At 37.5% G+C, this 14,339-nt stretch overlaps 1 protein-coding gene and 1 long non-coding RNA gene across 2 annotated transcripts in view; one reads left to right on the top strand and one right to left on the bottom strand.

The window, feature by feature from the left end:
- Nucleotides 1-14,339, top strand: part of LOC309477076 (macrophage mannose receptor 1-like) — a 58,924-nt gene that overhangs the window by 17,855 nt on the left and 26,730 nt on the right. The window contains exons 8-9 of the mRNA XM_082140201.1: nucleotides 5-349; nucleotides 483-851. Of these exons, the coding sequence (XP_081996327.1) occupies nucleotides 5-349; nucleotides 483-851 (714 nt within the window). The remainder of the gene's footprint in view (nucleotides 1-4; nucleotides 350-482; nucleotides 852-14,339) is intronic.
- On the bottom strand, nucleotides 4,904-9,062 carry LOC309477133. The gene is made up of 2 exons (XR_014198538.1): nucleotides 9,016-9,062; nucleotides 4,904-5,915 (listed from the first exon to the last, which is right to left on the bottom strand). It is a non-coding gene; the product is annotated as an uncharacterized lncRNA (long non-coding RNA).

Raw genomic sequence — 14,339 nt, 5'->3', positions numbered from 1 at the left:
ACAGGAAGAGTGAATGCTAGTGCAAGTTATGTGTTGGTTTCCCAGTCTAAAACCTGGACTGAAGCTCAGCGTTACTGCAGAGAACATCACACAGACCTCGTCAGTATCAGGAACGAGATCGAAAACTACAGGGTTCAGTCATTAGTTTCATATTATTCAGTTGCTTGGATTGGACTGTACAGGACCAGATCTTGGTCAGATCAGAGCAACTCTTCATTCAGTAACTGGAGGACAGGACAGCCAGATAATGCTGGAAACAGTGAATACTGCACTGCAGTGTCATTTAGTGACTCTGGGAGCTGGACAGATGAAAACTGCAATACTGCATTACCTTTCATTTGCTACAGCGGTGAGGAGATCTCTAATAATAATAATAACCTTTAATTAAACAATGTAACAAATGAGAATAAGATATATTAGAACATCACAAAATAAAGGGACTTTATTGGTTTTGTATTTTTACAATTTTCCTACCTTGACAGCATTAGCATCATCCCACCAGTATCATTTTGTGAATGAGTCTAAGACCTGGACTGAAGCTCAGAGACACTGCAGAGAGAATTACACTGATCTGGCCACCATTGATAACATGGAGGAAATGAACAGTCTGATTAACACAGTTAATGGGAGTTACAATGGTTCAGCCTGGATTGGACTGTATGATGACGTGAACAGCTGGAGATGGTCATTGGAAGACAATGATTTCTATCAGGACGGAGAAAGAGATTTCAGGAACTGGTATCATGAACCAAACAACATTCTTGGCAATGAACTGTGTGTTTACATGGATTATAATGGAAACTGGTGTGATTCATCATGTGAAAATTATTACATATTTGTCTGCTATGATGGTAAGACATTCCAATTAAACATTTATTTCACATTGATATATGATAAATATATATATTTATATATATATATATATATATATATATATATATATATATATATATATATATATATATATATATATATACATATACATATTTAGTTTCCTTTCAGGGAAACATTAATCAGTAAGTCAAAGTCTCAACAAATGTTACTGTCAGTATTGTGGTATAAGATCTCAAGAACAGTAGTTAGCTTGGATCAAAACACAAGTATACTCTATACTAATATTAAAATTCTAAATGTAAATTGATTTTATTTGTAAATGTATGCATTTAAAATATGGTTGACTAAGTAACAAATGATCGGACTTGTTTTTAAATGTATATTTTTTTCTTAGGTAGAGAAAATACTCAGAATTATGTTTTGGTATATGAGGGAAGGACCTGGACTGAAGCTCAGAGCTACTGCAGAGAGAAATACACTGACCTGGCCAGTGTGAGAAATGAGACAGAGCGTCAACAGATACTGAGCATTACACGTTATTATTATGGTTATGGTTATTATTATGGTTATACTGTATGGATTGGTCTGCACAGAAACAGACTGTGGTCAGATCAGAGCAGCTCTTCCTTCACATATTGGCTGCCATATACTCCAGGTGATGTTGCACAACCAGATAATGGTGCAAATGTCCCAGGACAGCAGGGAGCTCAACATTGCACAGCTGTGTCTTTAAAATACTTTGGTCAGTGGACGGATGAAAGATGCTTTGCCAATTTGCCTTTCTTCTGTTACAGTGGTAAGCATGAAAATGTGGATGTAAATGTGGATTCTGTAAAATAAAAATAATAAAACTTCTGTATCAAAAGTGTAACATGCTAAAGTGTTGCTAATGCCAGTCTTCCGTTTGCTTTTTGGTGAACCTGATGACCATCATATCAACACACCATTTCAGATGAGTATGGTATGTTTGTGTAAATATGTGATCCATTTCTTTCTTGTTAACTTTAATCTTAAAACATAATGTAAATTGTTAAACTGTAGTACATAAGTGTATGAATTATGACTCCTGACTTGTTTTTTATTATTATTATTGATCAGTGATGGGAATGCGAGTAGAAGTTACAAGTCTAGAAAATTTGTCAGAGTCTCAGATTGAAGAGCTTGTCATTATACAGGTAAGTAACTCAACAGTCACAATCATTCATTTACCTACAGCAATAAAAATGTATCTTTTTTTTTAAACATAAACATTGTATTATATTATTCAGTTAATTGATACTACATATACCTTCCTATATACACTTCCTATAAAAAGGCAACAGTGCAATACATATTTTAAAATTAATTAATTATAAATAATTAATGATAATAAAAAAGATATATGACTGAATGACATATCAGCACATAGGTTTGTCATAAAGCTAATATATTTTCAGTTACAAGAGGAGCTGATCAGACTTGGACTTCCCAACAACGCCACCATGCATTTGAGAGACTATCGTAAGATCAATCCCTGACGTAGGAGGACAGTGCTTTGCATTTTCCAATAAATACAGTTGTGTGCTCAATACTTAGTCAAGCATGAAATTATACTATAGTCTATAAAGACTTTTACAAATGAATGATCCAAATTTTGTTTATCCAGAATGTTATGTCATTGGCATGTGTTGTTTAATGGACCTATTAAATCAGTGAAGGGGGTTATATAAAAATACTAACAATGAATGTAGCTTGGTTTTCAGTGTCAGAGATGTACAATTATAACACAGTACAGTACAATGTACTCATTATACTATTGTTGACATGAATGTGATATTTTGATCTGAAAATGATTTTTGTAAGATGATGATTTAGAAATTAAATGAAAACATGGTTAAAATAGTGATCCTGGCAACTTCTTTTCCTCAGTTTTACTTTGTTACACAAGGTTAATAGTTTGATCTAATTCCTCTGCTTTTCACACAGCTATTTTCAGATTCACAATTTAGTACACTTTTTCATAACTGTATATTTAAATATTAGGCACCTATCTGTCATTAATCTCTCATTTAATCTACACCGAAGCATCAGCATCAAGAGTTACGCCACGGGTTTGACATCAGCAACATCAAATGCCTTTGGCTCGCACTTGTCTTGTGACTGATTGCACATGCCAACTTTGATAAAAATATTTTTTAAATGACACTGCTTTTTGACTACATTCACAATACAACCGTATTTAATAACAGGTGTGACTGGCAAACTACTCCGTTCCACAGCATTTTACATACAGTATTTGACTTTAAACGGCATGAACAAGTAACCGATGTCAATCCCCTTTGATAAATAAATACTGAAAAGAGAGAGGACAAACAACATTTCAAATACAGTATTTGTCCAGGAGGTGAGGAACATCTCATTAAAAAAATTTGATTCCCAAAATATTAACATAACATAAGCAAAATGTTTATGAAAGTTATTTATATGGTGCAAGGAAAGTTTTTGTAAATGTCTATGACAAATCTACAATGCAAAAACTGAGAATGTGTCAGACAGTGATTACACAGGGCAGTACCAATTATCTGATTACACATGGAAAAGGGAGAAAAAGAAACAAAAATGAATATTTCAATCAAATATTTACAGTATCTGTATGGACAAACGTTCTTATGAAATTTATACATTCAAAAGAAAATACATTAATGATATTAAATGAATGAAAATTATTTCATGGCCTAAATGTTTTACTTCCATTATAACTTTACATTATTAAGCTAATTAAATATTACAGATGATTGATTTCATTTCAGTTATCAAGTTAGAATTGTAAAATCTGTTATTTTTAGGCCAAGTTTCTCCTGCTCCTAGCTCATGGACACCTCCTACTCACACTCTCCGTCTCTGCAAGTTTCGGAAGGGAATGATTCAGATTTCTCTTGGCACAACTACTAGAAGACAGACGGGTTGCTCACGTCACATCTAGTTCATCAAGCTCAGTTTGAGTCTGCGCAGTACGCTCAGCCATCAGGAAGTGAGTGCATCTGACTTCACTTTTCGCTGTGTCCATTTCTTTTACGGTCTATGCGCTAAACTTGTGCTCATCACAGAAGCTAAGTTGAAAAAAGAAGCAAAGTAAGAGAAACAGTAGGCATCCAACAAAACCAAAAGCAAAATAATGCCCAGGTAACCGTTTTTGAGTCGTTTACTTTATAAAGTAATGTGTGTGTTCATGCGCACTCATTTTAGTACACTTTCAACTAATGGGGTGTAAAATACAGACTTTTTTTTTTAAACAAAACCTCAGTCAAAGGAGGTGCTGGACAAACTCAGTAGCTCAAACTAAATTTCATCTGAGTGGTTGTATTTTGTCTACAAATGTTTGAAGATTTCACCAGAACAACTTCTCCTTGGTCTTTAGAAATGACTGAAAGCCTATTAATTTAGTGTTGAGCATTGATTTCATGTCCAATGCAGAGGACACCAGGGCCTAAATCATGTTTATCCGGCACTTTGGGGAGACACAATAAGTGAATAGGTAAATAAATTATACATCAATATTCATATGAAATATTAGATATTATTATTAAAATGTTGCCAATTATTACTTTTGTTATTACACTTCTTTTTTCATTACATGTTGCCCCAAGAACACATTAATATGCAAATTACTGATACATTGTATTGAATGGGAAAACCCATTTATGGCCATTTACCCACATATTGCATAAAATAAAACGGTGTATCAATTCATTCCTTTATAACATAGTTGAAAATCATCGTTATACAACCTAAAGATTGGTCGTGAATGAAAAGAAACCCCATTGGATTTGCCTATAGATGTTGTCATTTCATGTGATTTTATTTTTTAAACATCTGAGTCCTCGTGTCCACTCCAGAGGACATAGCAGTATATTTTAATAAAATATAATTTTTCAAAACAGTTTTTTTTTTTTTTACAATTAGTTTCTTATGCTCTAAACAATGTGATGACATGAAAAGAAATACTACATAAAAAAAAAATCTGGGTCTCAGAAGGTTACTTCAGTTAGTTTCCAACGCTAGGCAACATTTCTCATTTTTATTTAGTTGAAGTTTTTCATCTAATATTTATACACAGTTCAGTCATGAAACTGCTGATTTGTCCTTTCAATACCTTGGCATTAGTCAAAATGCTTCCTAATCCACATAAGCACGGCTACGCTGCATCTGAAAACTGGGCAGCTGACTTGTTGACTTGTTACTTAAAAAAAAAAAACTTTAAGTAATTGCAACAAACAAAATGTAAGTCTATTACATTATTTATTACATTATTTACATATTTTACTAAAAAGGTTTGTGTAAAGTTGACAAAAACTCCTTAAATACAACAGTAATAACAAGAAAATATAAGTTGCATTTACTAAATTGTTTGTGTTGACAATTTAAATGTTGCATGGACTAAATAAATCCTAGTAAAGTCACTATTACATAGACGTAATGTTATGTTAAATTTACGAACATTTAGTGTGCAATAAACATTTAAGGATTTCAGTTGCTTTGTAATTACAATACTTTGCCATACAAGTGTTCAAGAAAACCGTTAAATAATCAGACTACTATTTTTCAGAAACAAATAGCTTTTTATTTGCAATTCAACCAAGTCTTAAACTTGTAATTTTTTGTCCTTTTTTTCCAATAAATTCTACAAAGTGCTACAGAGCTTGACCCTTATAGAAAGGAATATTTATGACTGGCATGTTTTTTATACATAAAAACAAAAACAATACAAACAGCAGCATTGTACTGGAATGAGAACTAAACATTGATGAATTATTCCACGAGTTTGTTTTCTTACATCAAGTTCCATTAACACCTTTTGAAGAAACTCAAAGGTGTACTTGAGATCAGATGGATAGCTCAGATTCAAGCTATAGCCTATATTACTGCCAAGAGGAGAGCACAAGCCTTGGTGACATCTCCTAGCTGCTGAAGCACTTTCACTCCTTCAACATGGATCCCAACATCCAATGGTGGTTGTTCAGGTCGTTCACCTTCAGCTCGAACAAAGAAAATACCAGTGACTGTATTAGCCATGTCTCTCTTAGCTTTCTCCAAGTCATTGCCTAAAACAAACAACAAAAGTTAAACAGTTTTAAAACATGAAACTTACTTAGACAACAACACTTCCTATATTAATATCATAATGATTAGAATAGATAAAAAAAAAAAAAATACAGTCACCTAAAGGGCATCTTACACTGTATATATGGCAAGCTTTTCTTGTGATCTTGCTGCCTCTCATGTGTTCCAAGTACTTTTTATACAGTTCACCGGAGACGCACAAGCTGTTGTCGTTATAACGAACAATAATACTTGCTTGTGACCCCGCATCTAAGACTGAATAACTAAATAAAATGAGAAAAAAAAGGAGAGCGCGTATTTTATTTATATGTGTTTTATATGCTCACTCGTTTCGGTTTATTCTAACTACAGGACACATGCGGAAAAACACTATCTTTCCACACAGACACTTTATTCTGACACCACACTGAACGGGTCCTTCATTTTTGCTTGAACTAATTTAAGTGTGTAATTTAATATTTTATTTTAATATTAGTTTAAATAAAAATACAACTTAAAGTTTAGAATCAAACTGCCTTATGTTGTGCATGCAATTGTGCAGTGAAAATTACAAAATAGCACCACCTATTAACCCATAGAGTCCAACCAGCACTAATACAAGTATTACCGGTTTGAACAAAGAATAGCATAAGGGGTGTGCAATATCACGATTTAATTGTCTCCACGATCTGCTTTTAAAGAAATATCGTTGCATCATGCAACTATCAGTGCATTCTATCAGTGGCAGTCCTGGCGCCTCTGTCCCAACATTCTGTATCACATGTTAATGCAGAGGTAGAGTTACACTCACGGGACACTGAAGTTCACAAAAGTTCATTATTTGCCTTGCCAGTTAAACACTTCATTCGCGTGCTGATGCGCTGTTCTCACATGTGGTGTTGAGCGCGTACACGCAAAGCTCACAGGCACTAAAAGCCTGTCAAACAGCGCCTGGTTACTGGACTAGTTATCTTTCGAGTCTTATTGCGCTAACACTGTCAAATACTGGTTATATAGGTTTACATAAACACAGCTGGTTATGTCTTAAAGGTAGGGTACGTAGGAATTGTCTAAAAAAAGTATTTTCCAAATTTGTTTAAACTTTATTTATATATCAATACATAATTAAAATGTAAGTACTCTGAAAAAGAAAGTATAAAAATCGAGTGTCTGTAGACCTCTCACGACTGTTTTAAAGACAGCTCATTATTTCCATTCACTCCACCCCCTCCCTTCTGGGCTCCTTCCAAAGCCACGCCCCCAAAACACATGAACGCGCGACTCCGACCGCTGAGCTGGAAGACGCATTATTTACCTGAGACGAGCGGAGAGGAGCGCAGTGCATGCAGTGACATCATGTCAGAATCACATGTAATAAAAAAATCTAACTTTATCATTATGAATATAAACAAATAAGATGTATTTTAGTACTCACTATCAAGCTAGCATTGGTAAAGTTTAAAATATATTTTGTTTGATTCGCTAACGAGCTAGTTATATCTATAAGGCAAAGCTAAAAAAAGGTTGCATTGATACACGTTTTTCCATTACCATCAGTTACACTGTGATGAAGATGAATTTCGTGTAAGATTCATAACATATATGGTGTTCTGCATGTAAGAGTTTCCATGATAAAAGCATTGACTCTGATGAGGACTACACTCCAGAGACAAGTACCGCATCGTCAGCTCGAGGACAGGTCCGGGGTCGAGGGCGAAGCAGAGGAGGTCGTGCAAGAGGCCGTGCAACTAGGGTCCGAGGATATTGACACGCGTTTTATTTCTTTGTTTATCCAAAGACTTTTTGTTCATTACCTTTTCTAGTACTGTCTTCCTTTTTTTGCCTTGTTTGCCTTCGCTAACTGCATATGCCGGTAATGTGAATTTTGATTGCTCTTTCTCAGCCATTGTTTTGCTATACCTAGGTTCCGTGCCTCTTGAATTCCTCAAATCAAACGGGTGCGCGGAAGTGGGCAGATCCTGTGGCAAAAGGGTGGTTGCCATGGTTGCGAGAGAGAGTGACAGTTGCCTAAGCCAATCCTTTGTTTCGTCCCGGATGGAAATAATGAGCTGTGTTTAATGCAGATTAAACGGTCTAGAGTCACTCGATTTTTATACTCTTTTTTTCAGAGTACTTACATTTTAATTATGTATTGATATATATATAGAAAGTTTAAAAAAATTTGGAAAAAAAGTTTTTTATAAAATTCCTACCTACCCTACCTTTAAGAGAAAGCAAACATTTGAGAGAAAATCGGGTGCGTGTCATATGTGTTATTAGATGCGTGCCGGTCTCTAAGTGACAGTAGCCTATGTAACGGGTACCGTGGCGACGGCACCCGAAAGGGACAGATTATTCTCCTGTAACACACAGAAGAGAAACGAGGAGACAGTGTGTCACGTTCAAGCTCTCTGGAGTAATTTATTCACAAACAAATTCATTAAACAAATCTCTGTTTCTCAGAGTCACATTATGCTTCACATATCACATTTTCAATGTCTTCTTAACATTATAATGACTTTCAGTGTTCATGTCAATTCACAATCTGCAATAAAATAAACTTCTCAATTTCACATTCATGTTCACTGACTCTGTATTTTTTTTATATTTCACACTATTCATCAAAACAGAAATACAAAAACCATAGTAATATACCTCAATTACTTCTCTTAAATGATTAAACATTTCTATTCAAAATATTTTACCAGTATCACGTTAATACGATGCTGCAAATCACTCTCAGAATTATTAATATACTTCAAATACAACTTTAAACCTTATTTAACACATTAACCATTATCAATTGACATTCAAAACACATATATAGTACATTAAACAATACTTATTAACCTTTAGAGCTTATAGAATACCTTCATGTACATTTGTATAAGGAAAAATGTATATTTTTAACTGACGCGCTCACAAACGTTTCATGTGCGTTTTCAGTAGGCCGCTAATCGGTCGAGCTTTTCTCTCTCGCTTTAATCAAACTCAAAAACAACCTCTGACGAACATCACTTCTCTAAAACAATTCACTTATATTCTAAACACATTTCAGCATGGTTAAATTCAACTTTAAAGTGTTTTTATACATTTACCCACCTGTAACACACAGGAGAGAAACGAGGAGACAGTGTGTCACGTTCAAGCTCTCTGGAGTAATGAAAAACTCACGACTCGCACAGCTTAAAGGCCAATTTATACTTCTGCGTCGGGTTTGCGTAGAAGGTACGGCGTAGCATACGCATTGACGTGTACCATACGTCGTACCCTTCGCCGTACCCTGACGCGCACCTCCTCAAAAATTTAACTACGCGTCGCGGCGACGCGGACCGCAAGATCTGTGATTGGTCGGCTGGATAGCATCGCGTTTCCTCCTACGCATTTCCGGAATGATCTTCTGCACTCTGTACCGCCCGCCCGCCATTTTTAAATTCCGAAGATCAGTGAAGAGCCATGGAAACAGACCAAGTGACCGAGAGATTGCTTGAAGAAGTGCGGAAATACAGCCATCTGTATGACTCCTTCAGTCGCCATTGCTCGTAGAAACCTAAACTCAAAACAGCCGCGAGGAATGTAAACACAGTGGAACTGGAACATTAAAACCCACCCGCGCCAACTAGCGTTTCGGCGGTGTAACTGCAGAGCAACACAGACATTCGCAGAAGTATAAATGCTCACGACGGCGTCGCCTACGTGCGTAGCCTACGACGTACACTACGGCGTACACTCGACGCAGAAGTATAAATTGGCCTTAACACCCATCGTTCGACTCTGCCCCTAACGGTCAGGAGTAGCATTGCACACTTCTCTTTTTTTTACCAGGAATCACATTAAAATAAAACCCTTCCGAATGTTTCTTTTTCCAAAATAACACAATAACATATTCAAAATGAAACCAATAATTTTGAATATACCTAAAGTACAATTACAATACTTGTGTGATCGTCACACCTACTTAACATGCTGCCGTGTTGTCCTTCAAGGAATAGTTCCAAATATGCAAATTCTGTTATTTTTTACTCACTAAAGTTGTTTCAAACCTGTATTCATTTATTTCTTGTGCTGAACAAAAAATAAGTTATTTTGAAGAATGTGGCTATCCAAACAGTTGCTGGTCCCCTTTTACTTCAAGAGTAGGAAAAAACTATACTATGGAAGTCACTGGGGACTTGCAACTGTTTGGTTACCCACATTCTTCAAAATAACTTTTGTTTTAAAAAATATCTCGGGTTTAAAACAACTTGAGAGTAAATGATGACAATTTTCATTTTGGGTGAACTATCCCTTTAATATGTTAATAAAAAAACAAAACACAAGGAGAAAAACACTCACTGCTCTTGACTGAGAACTTTAATAAGAATCAATGTATAATTTATACAATAAAGTCCATAGTGTTTTATTTTTATATTTGTTTATTTAATTTCTTTTTTGAATGCAATCTTCGTCACTTTAGCCTAAATGTCTGCCATTCTTTTTTTAATTTGTATTTTGTTACCTTGTAAGGCTTTGTTTTTAAAATAGGGAAATTAGTTTGGCTGCATGGCTTAGTCACCTGCAAAATAGTAAAAGCAACATGAAAAAGAATCGTAATAAAATCATGATTTTCCTGAAAAAAATCTTGATATGATTTTCGCCCAAATGAACTATATGTAACATAAATCATTTATGGAAATCATTCACAATCAACACATCACAAACCTCATCAATGGCAGACATCAATTCACTGATCTTGTGTTGCACCCCTGGAACAGGGGAAAATAGACATAAATAAAATGAGACGACACGAACTCCTTGTTGTCTGTGCGCCAGCTGTATTGACTGTGACGCAAAACATAGAGCGTGTCAGCTACTGCCTGCAGCCTTTGGTTTCCCCCTAGTGGACATTTCCTCAATTACACTTTATTTTTCTCCAGTATAAATCATATTGATTTTAACCACACTACATACTCCCCCTCACAATTAGATGTTGTCCCAACATCTTGCAGTTAACTTAGGCTTTAGTAACGACCATCTTTTTAGACTTTGTTTTCTGTGGCCTATGCTGCTTTTACTACATCTGAGCCTGTATTAAGCCACAGTCTATCCCTGATATCCGTATGCAAGATATGGGTAAGGATTATAAAATGGCCCTGGGCTTGACCATGATGGAAATGTTTGGTGTCCAAGGTAAGGCATAGTCTGATACTGCTGCTGAACTTCACGACTACAACTTATATTATGCACACTGGGAGTACCAAGGTGATCATAAGTGAACAGTCGAGGGGCACGTCTTTCTCTCTGAGGTCTAGATTGTCTCTCAACTGTTGTCGAATCATTGCATTGCTCAGGTGATAATGTGTTCTCGTCATGTTCCTCTCCTTGTCCAGTTATCAAAGGATCCTCAGCTTGAATCAGTTCTTCATCACAGTCTTCACCTGGGCATCCGTCCTCAGCGTCCATCTGATCTCCGATTTCTGCGATATTCTCGATCTGCTTGGCCAGTCCGCTCATCCCTCTCTCTAACTCGTCAGCACCTTTGTTGTACCCTTCTCCACTATGCTGTTGGTTTGGTGAGTAATAAAGACAACATTCATCCTCATCCTCTTCATCTCTATCAGTTTCAACAATGTCACTCCTCTTTTTGTAGTCCTTCGTCAGCCTTTTCTCTAGGTAAGCATCTTTGTTGGATTGTCCTTCCATTGGCAAGTGATCGCATGAAAGCAAGAGATTACGGTGTAGGATTCTAGACCTCCCCTTTCCCAGTTCAGGCTTGACTTCATAAATTGGGAGGTTTTCTTTTACTTGCCTCACAACAGTGTGAATGGTCTCTTCCCAATGGTTACGTAATTTACCCGTACCTCCTCTTGGCGTCAGGTTCCTAACAAGTACGCGGTCACCTGGATACAAGGTTGTGCTCCTCAGTTTCTTATCGTAATACTTCTTACTCCGTCCTCCTGCCTTCTCCATATTTTCCCTTGATATTTCATATGCTTCACGCATCTGTTCCTTCCATCTCTTCAGATATTCCTTCTGGCTTACTGTACCAGTGCTTTCTTCCAAACCAAAGAGAAGGTCAATTGGCAGTCTGGGATGTCGTCCATAAAGAAGATAGAATGGTGAGAACCCTGTGACCTCACATTTAGTACTATTGTATGCAAAGATCAGTTTATTCAGGGATTCCTTCCAGTTCGTCTCCTGCTTGTCCGTCAGTGTTTTGAGCATTTGAAGTAAGGTCCTGTTAAATCGCTCTGTCTGACCATTCCCTTGCGGGTGGTATGGCGTCGTTCTGGAACTGAGGACACCGCAATTCTTTGTCAGCTGAGCTAAAAGCTGATTTTCAAATTCACCACCCTGGTCATGGTGTATTCGTTTTGGAAATCCGAATCGCAGGGCATAGTCATTAAACAGGCGATCAGCTACTGTTTTTGCAGACTTTGACGTTGTAGGGTATGCCTGCGCAAACCGTGTAAAGTGGTCGACTACCACTAATATATATTCATATCCCCCCTTACATTTATCTAAATGCAGAAAGTCTACCGATACAAGTTCAAAGGGCTGTGTTGTGATGATGTTGGTAAGAGGGGCCCTTGTTTCTTTACAAGGCTTCTTTTGCTTTAAGCAAGGACAGCTTTTTGCAACATAATGTTCGATCTCTTGTTGCATATGAGGCCAAAAGAAACGGTCTCTGATTAGGGATGTTGTACGGTCGATGCCTTGGTGGCCCATCTCATTGTGCAATTCTTTCATTACAACTGTCTTGTATTTTTCAGGTAGAACCAATTGGTTCCTTGTAGATGTTTTCCGCTTCAAGATCCCATCTTCATCTACATAGACCTTCTCCCACTCCCGAAGAAGACATCTACTCTTAGCGGTAAGAGACTTAATTTGGTTTCCACGAGGCCTCACACTGGTCAGTTTAAATTTGATTACAGGTCCAATATGCAAATCCTCTCGTTGGGCCTGTTGAATCTCATTCCCAGGAATATAATTATTTACACCCCCATCTGGTGGACATGGAGGATCAGATACTACCCACGATGAAGAATCTTCCTGTACTTCCACTGCTTGAGCAGTCGCTGCAATACAGTCTGATGGCAATTCCTCTGTATATTGTTCCATCATCTCTTCGATGTTGAGAGGCAATCGTGATAAGCTGTCAGCATCTGCATTCTCTCGACCCGGGCGATATTTGATTGAAAAATGGAAGTCGGCTAGCTCAGCTACCCACCTACAACCAGTTGCATTCAGCTTCGCGCTGGATAACACGTACGTGAGAGGATTATTATCGCTGAAAACTGTGAATGTCGGTGCGTAGTATAGGTAGTCTCTGAATTTCTCAGTCACTGACCACTTGAGGGCGAGAAACTCTAGTTTTCCCGAATGGAGATGGTAGTTTCGTTCAGCAGTCGTGAGTGTCCGAGAGCCATACGCTATTACACGGAGCTTACCCTCTTGCTTTTGGTATAATACTGCCCCCAGACCTTGGTTTGAGGCATCCGTATGAAGAATAAAGGGCAACGAAAAGTCTGGGAAACCGAGGATAGGTGGTTCGACCAGATGGTTGATCAATGTCTCCAAAATCTCTTGGTGCTCAGCTTTCCAAACGATTGGTTGGTTAGAAGGCACTCCTCTATTTTTCAGTCTGCTTTGTCTTGATTTTTGGCACATCTTTCCCTCTTCTGGGGTGCCCTTGAGTAGGTCATATAGTGGTCCAGCAATCTTTGAAAAATCTTTAATATATTGTCTGTAGTAGCTTAAGAGCCCCATCACAGTTCACAGCTGCCCAACGGTGCTCGGTCTCTTTTCCTTCCAAGCTTGCACAGCCTCCGTATCAGCTGGGTCCACTTTGCTACCTTCAGCAGAAACCATCCTTCCAAGATAGCGGATTTCTTTTTTGAACATTCCACATTTACTTGGTTTCAGTTTTATTCCATACCGTCTAAGCTGCTGCAGTACCTCCCGCACATGGTGGACATGGTCTTCAAAAGACTTGCTATAGACTAGTATGTCATCAAGATACGGCACACATATCCGGTCTCTCAAATTCTCCAGGCATTCCTCCATACACCTTTGAAATGCAGCTGGAGCATTTGTCAGGCCAAAGGGAATTCTTATCCACTCATATAACCCCCATGGAGTTATGAATGCGGTCAGGGGTCTACTCTCCTTTGCCATAAACCCTTGATGATATGCTTTGCCCTGATCTAATAGTGAAAACCACGAATTCCCGCCCAGGTTGTCGAGGATATCTTGTACTCTGGGAATTGGCTGACGATCAGGATGGGTCTTCTTATTCAGTTCCCTGTAATCCACACAAAGGCGTAGGCTTCCATCCTTTTTCCTAACGCAGACTACAGGTGATGCATAAGATGATGTTGATTTTGATATCCAGCCCTGAGCAATCAGGTCATGAAGGTAATCTTTTACTTCCCTATACAGCGGCT

Source organism: Leuciscus leuciscus, assembly GCF_965113295.1.
Source record: "Leuciscus leuciscus genome assembly, chromosome: 16".
Taxonomy (NCBI): domain Eukaryota; kingdom Metazoa; phylum Chordata; class Actinopteri; order Cypriniformes; family Leuciscidae; genus Leuciscus; species Leuciscus leuciscus.
Note: the sequence above shows the minus strand (reverse complement) of the source record. Positions and strands in the feature narration are given on the sequence as shown.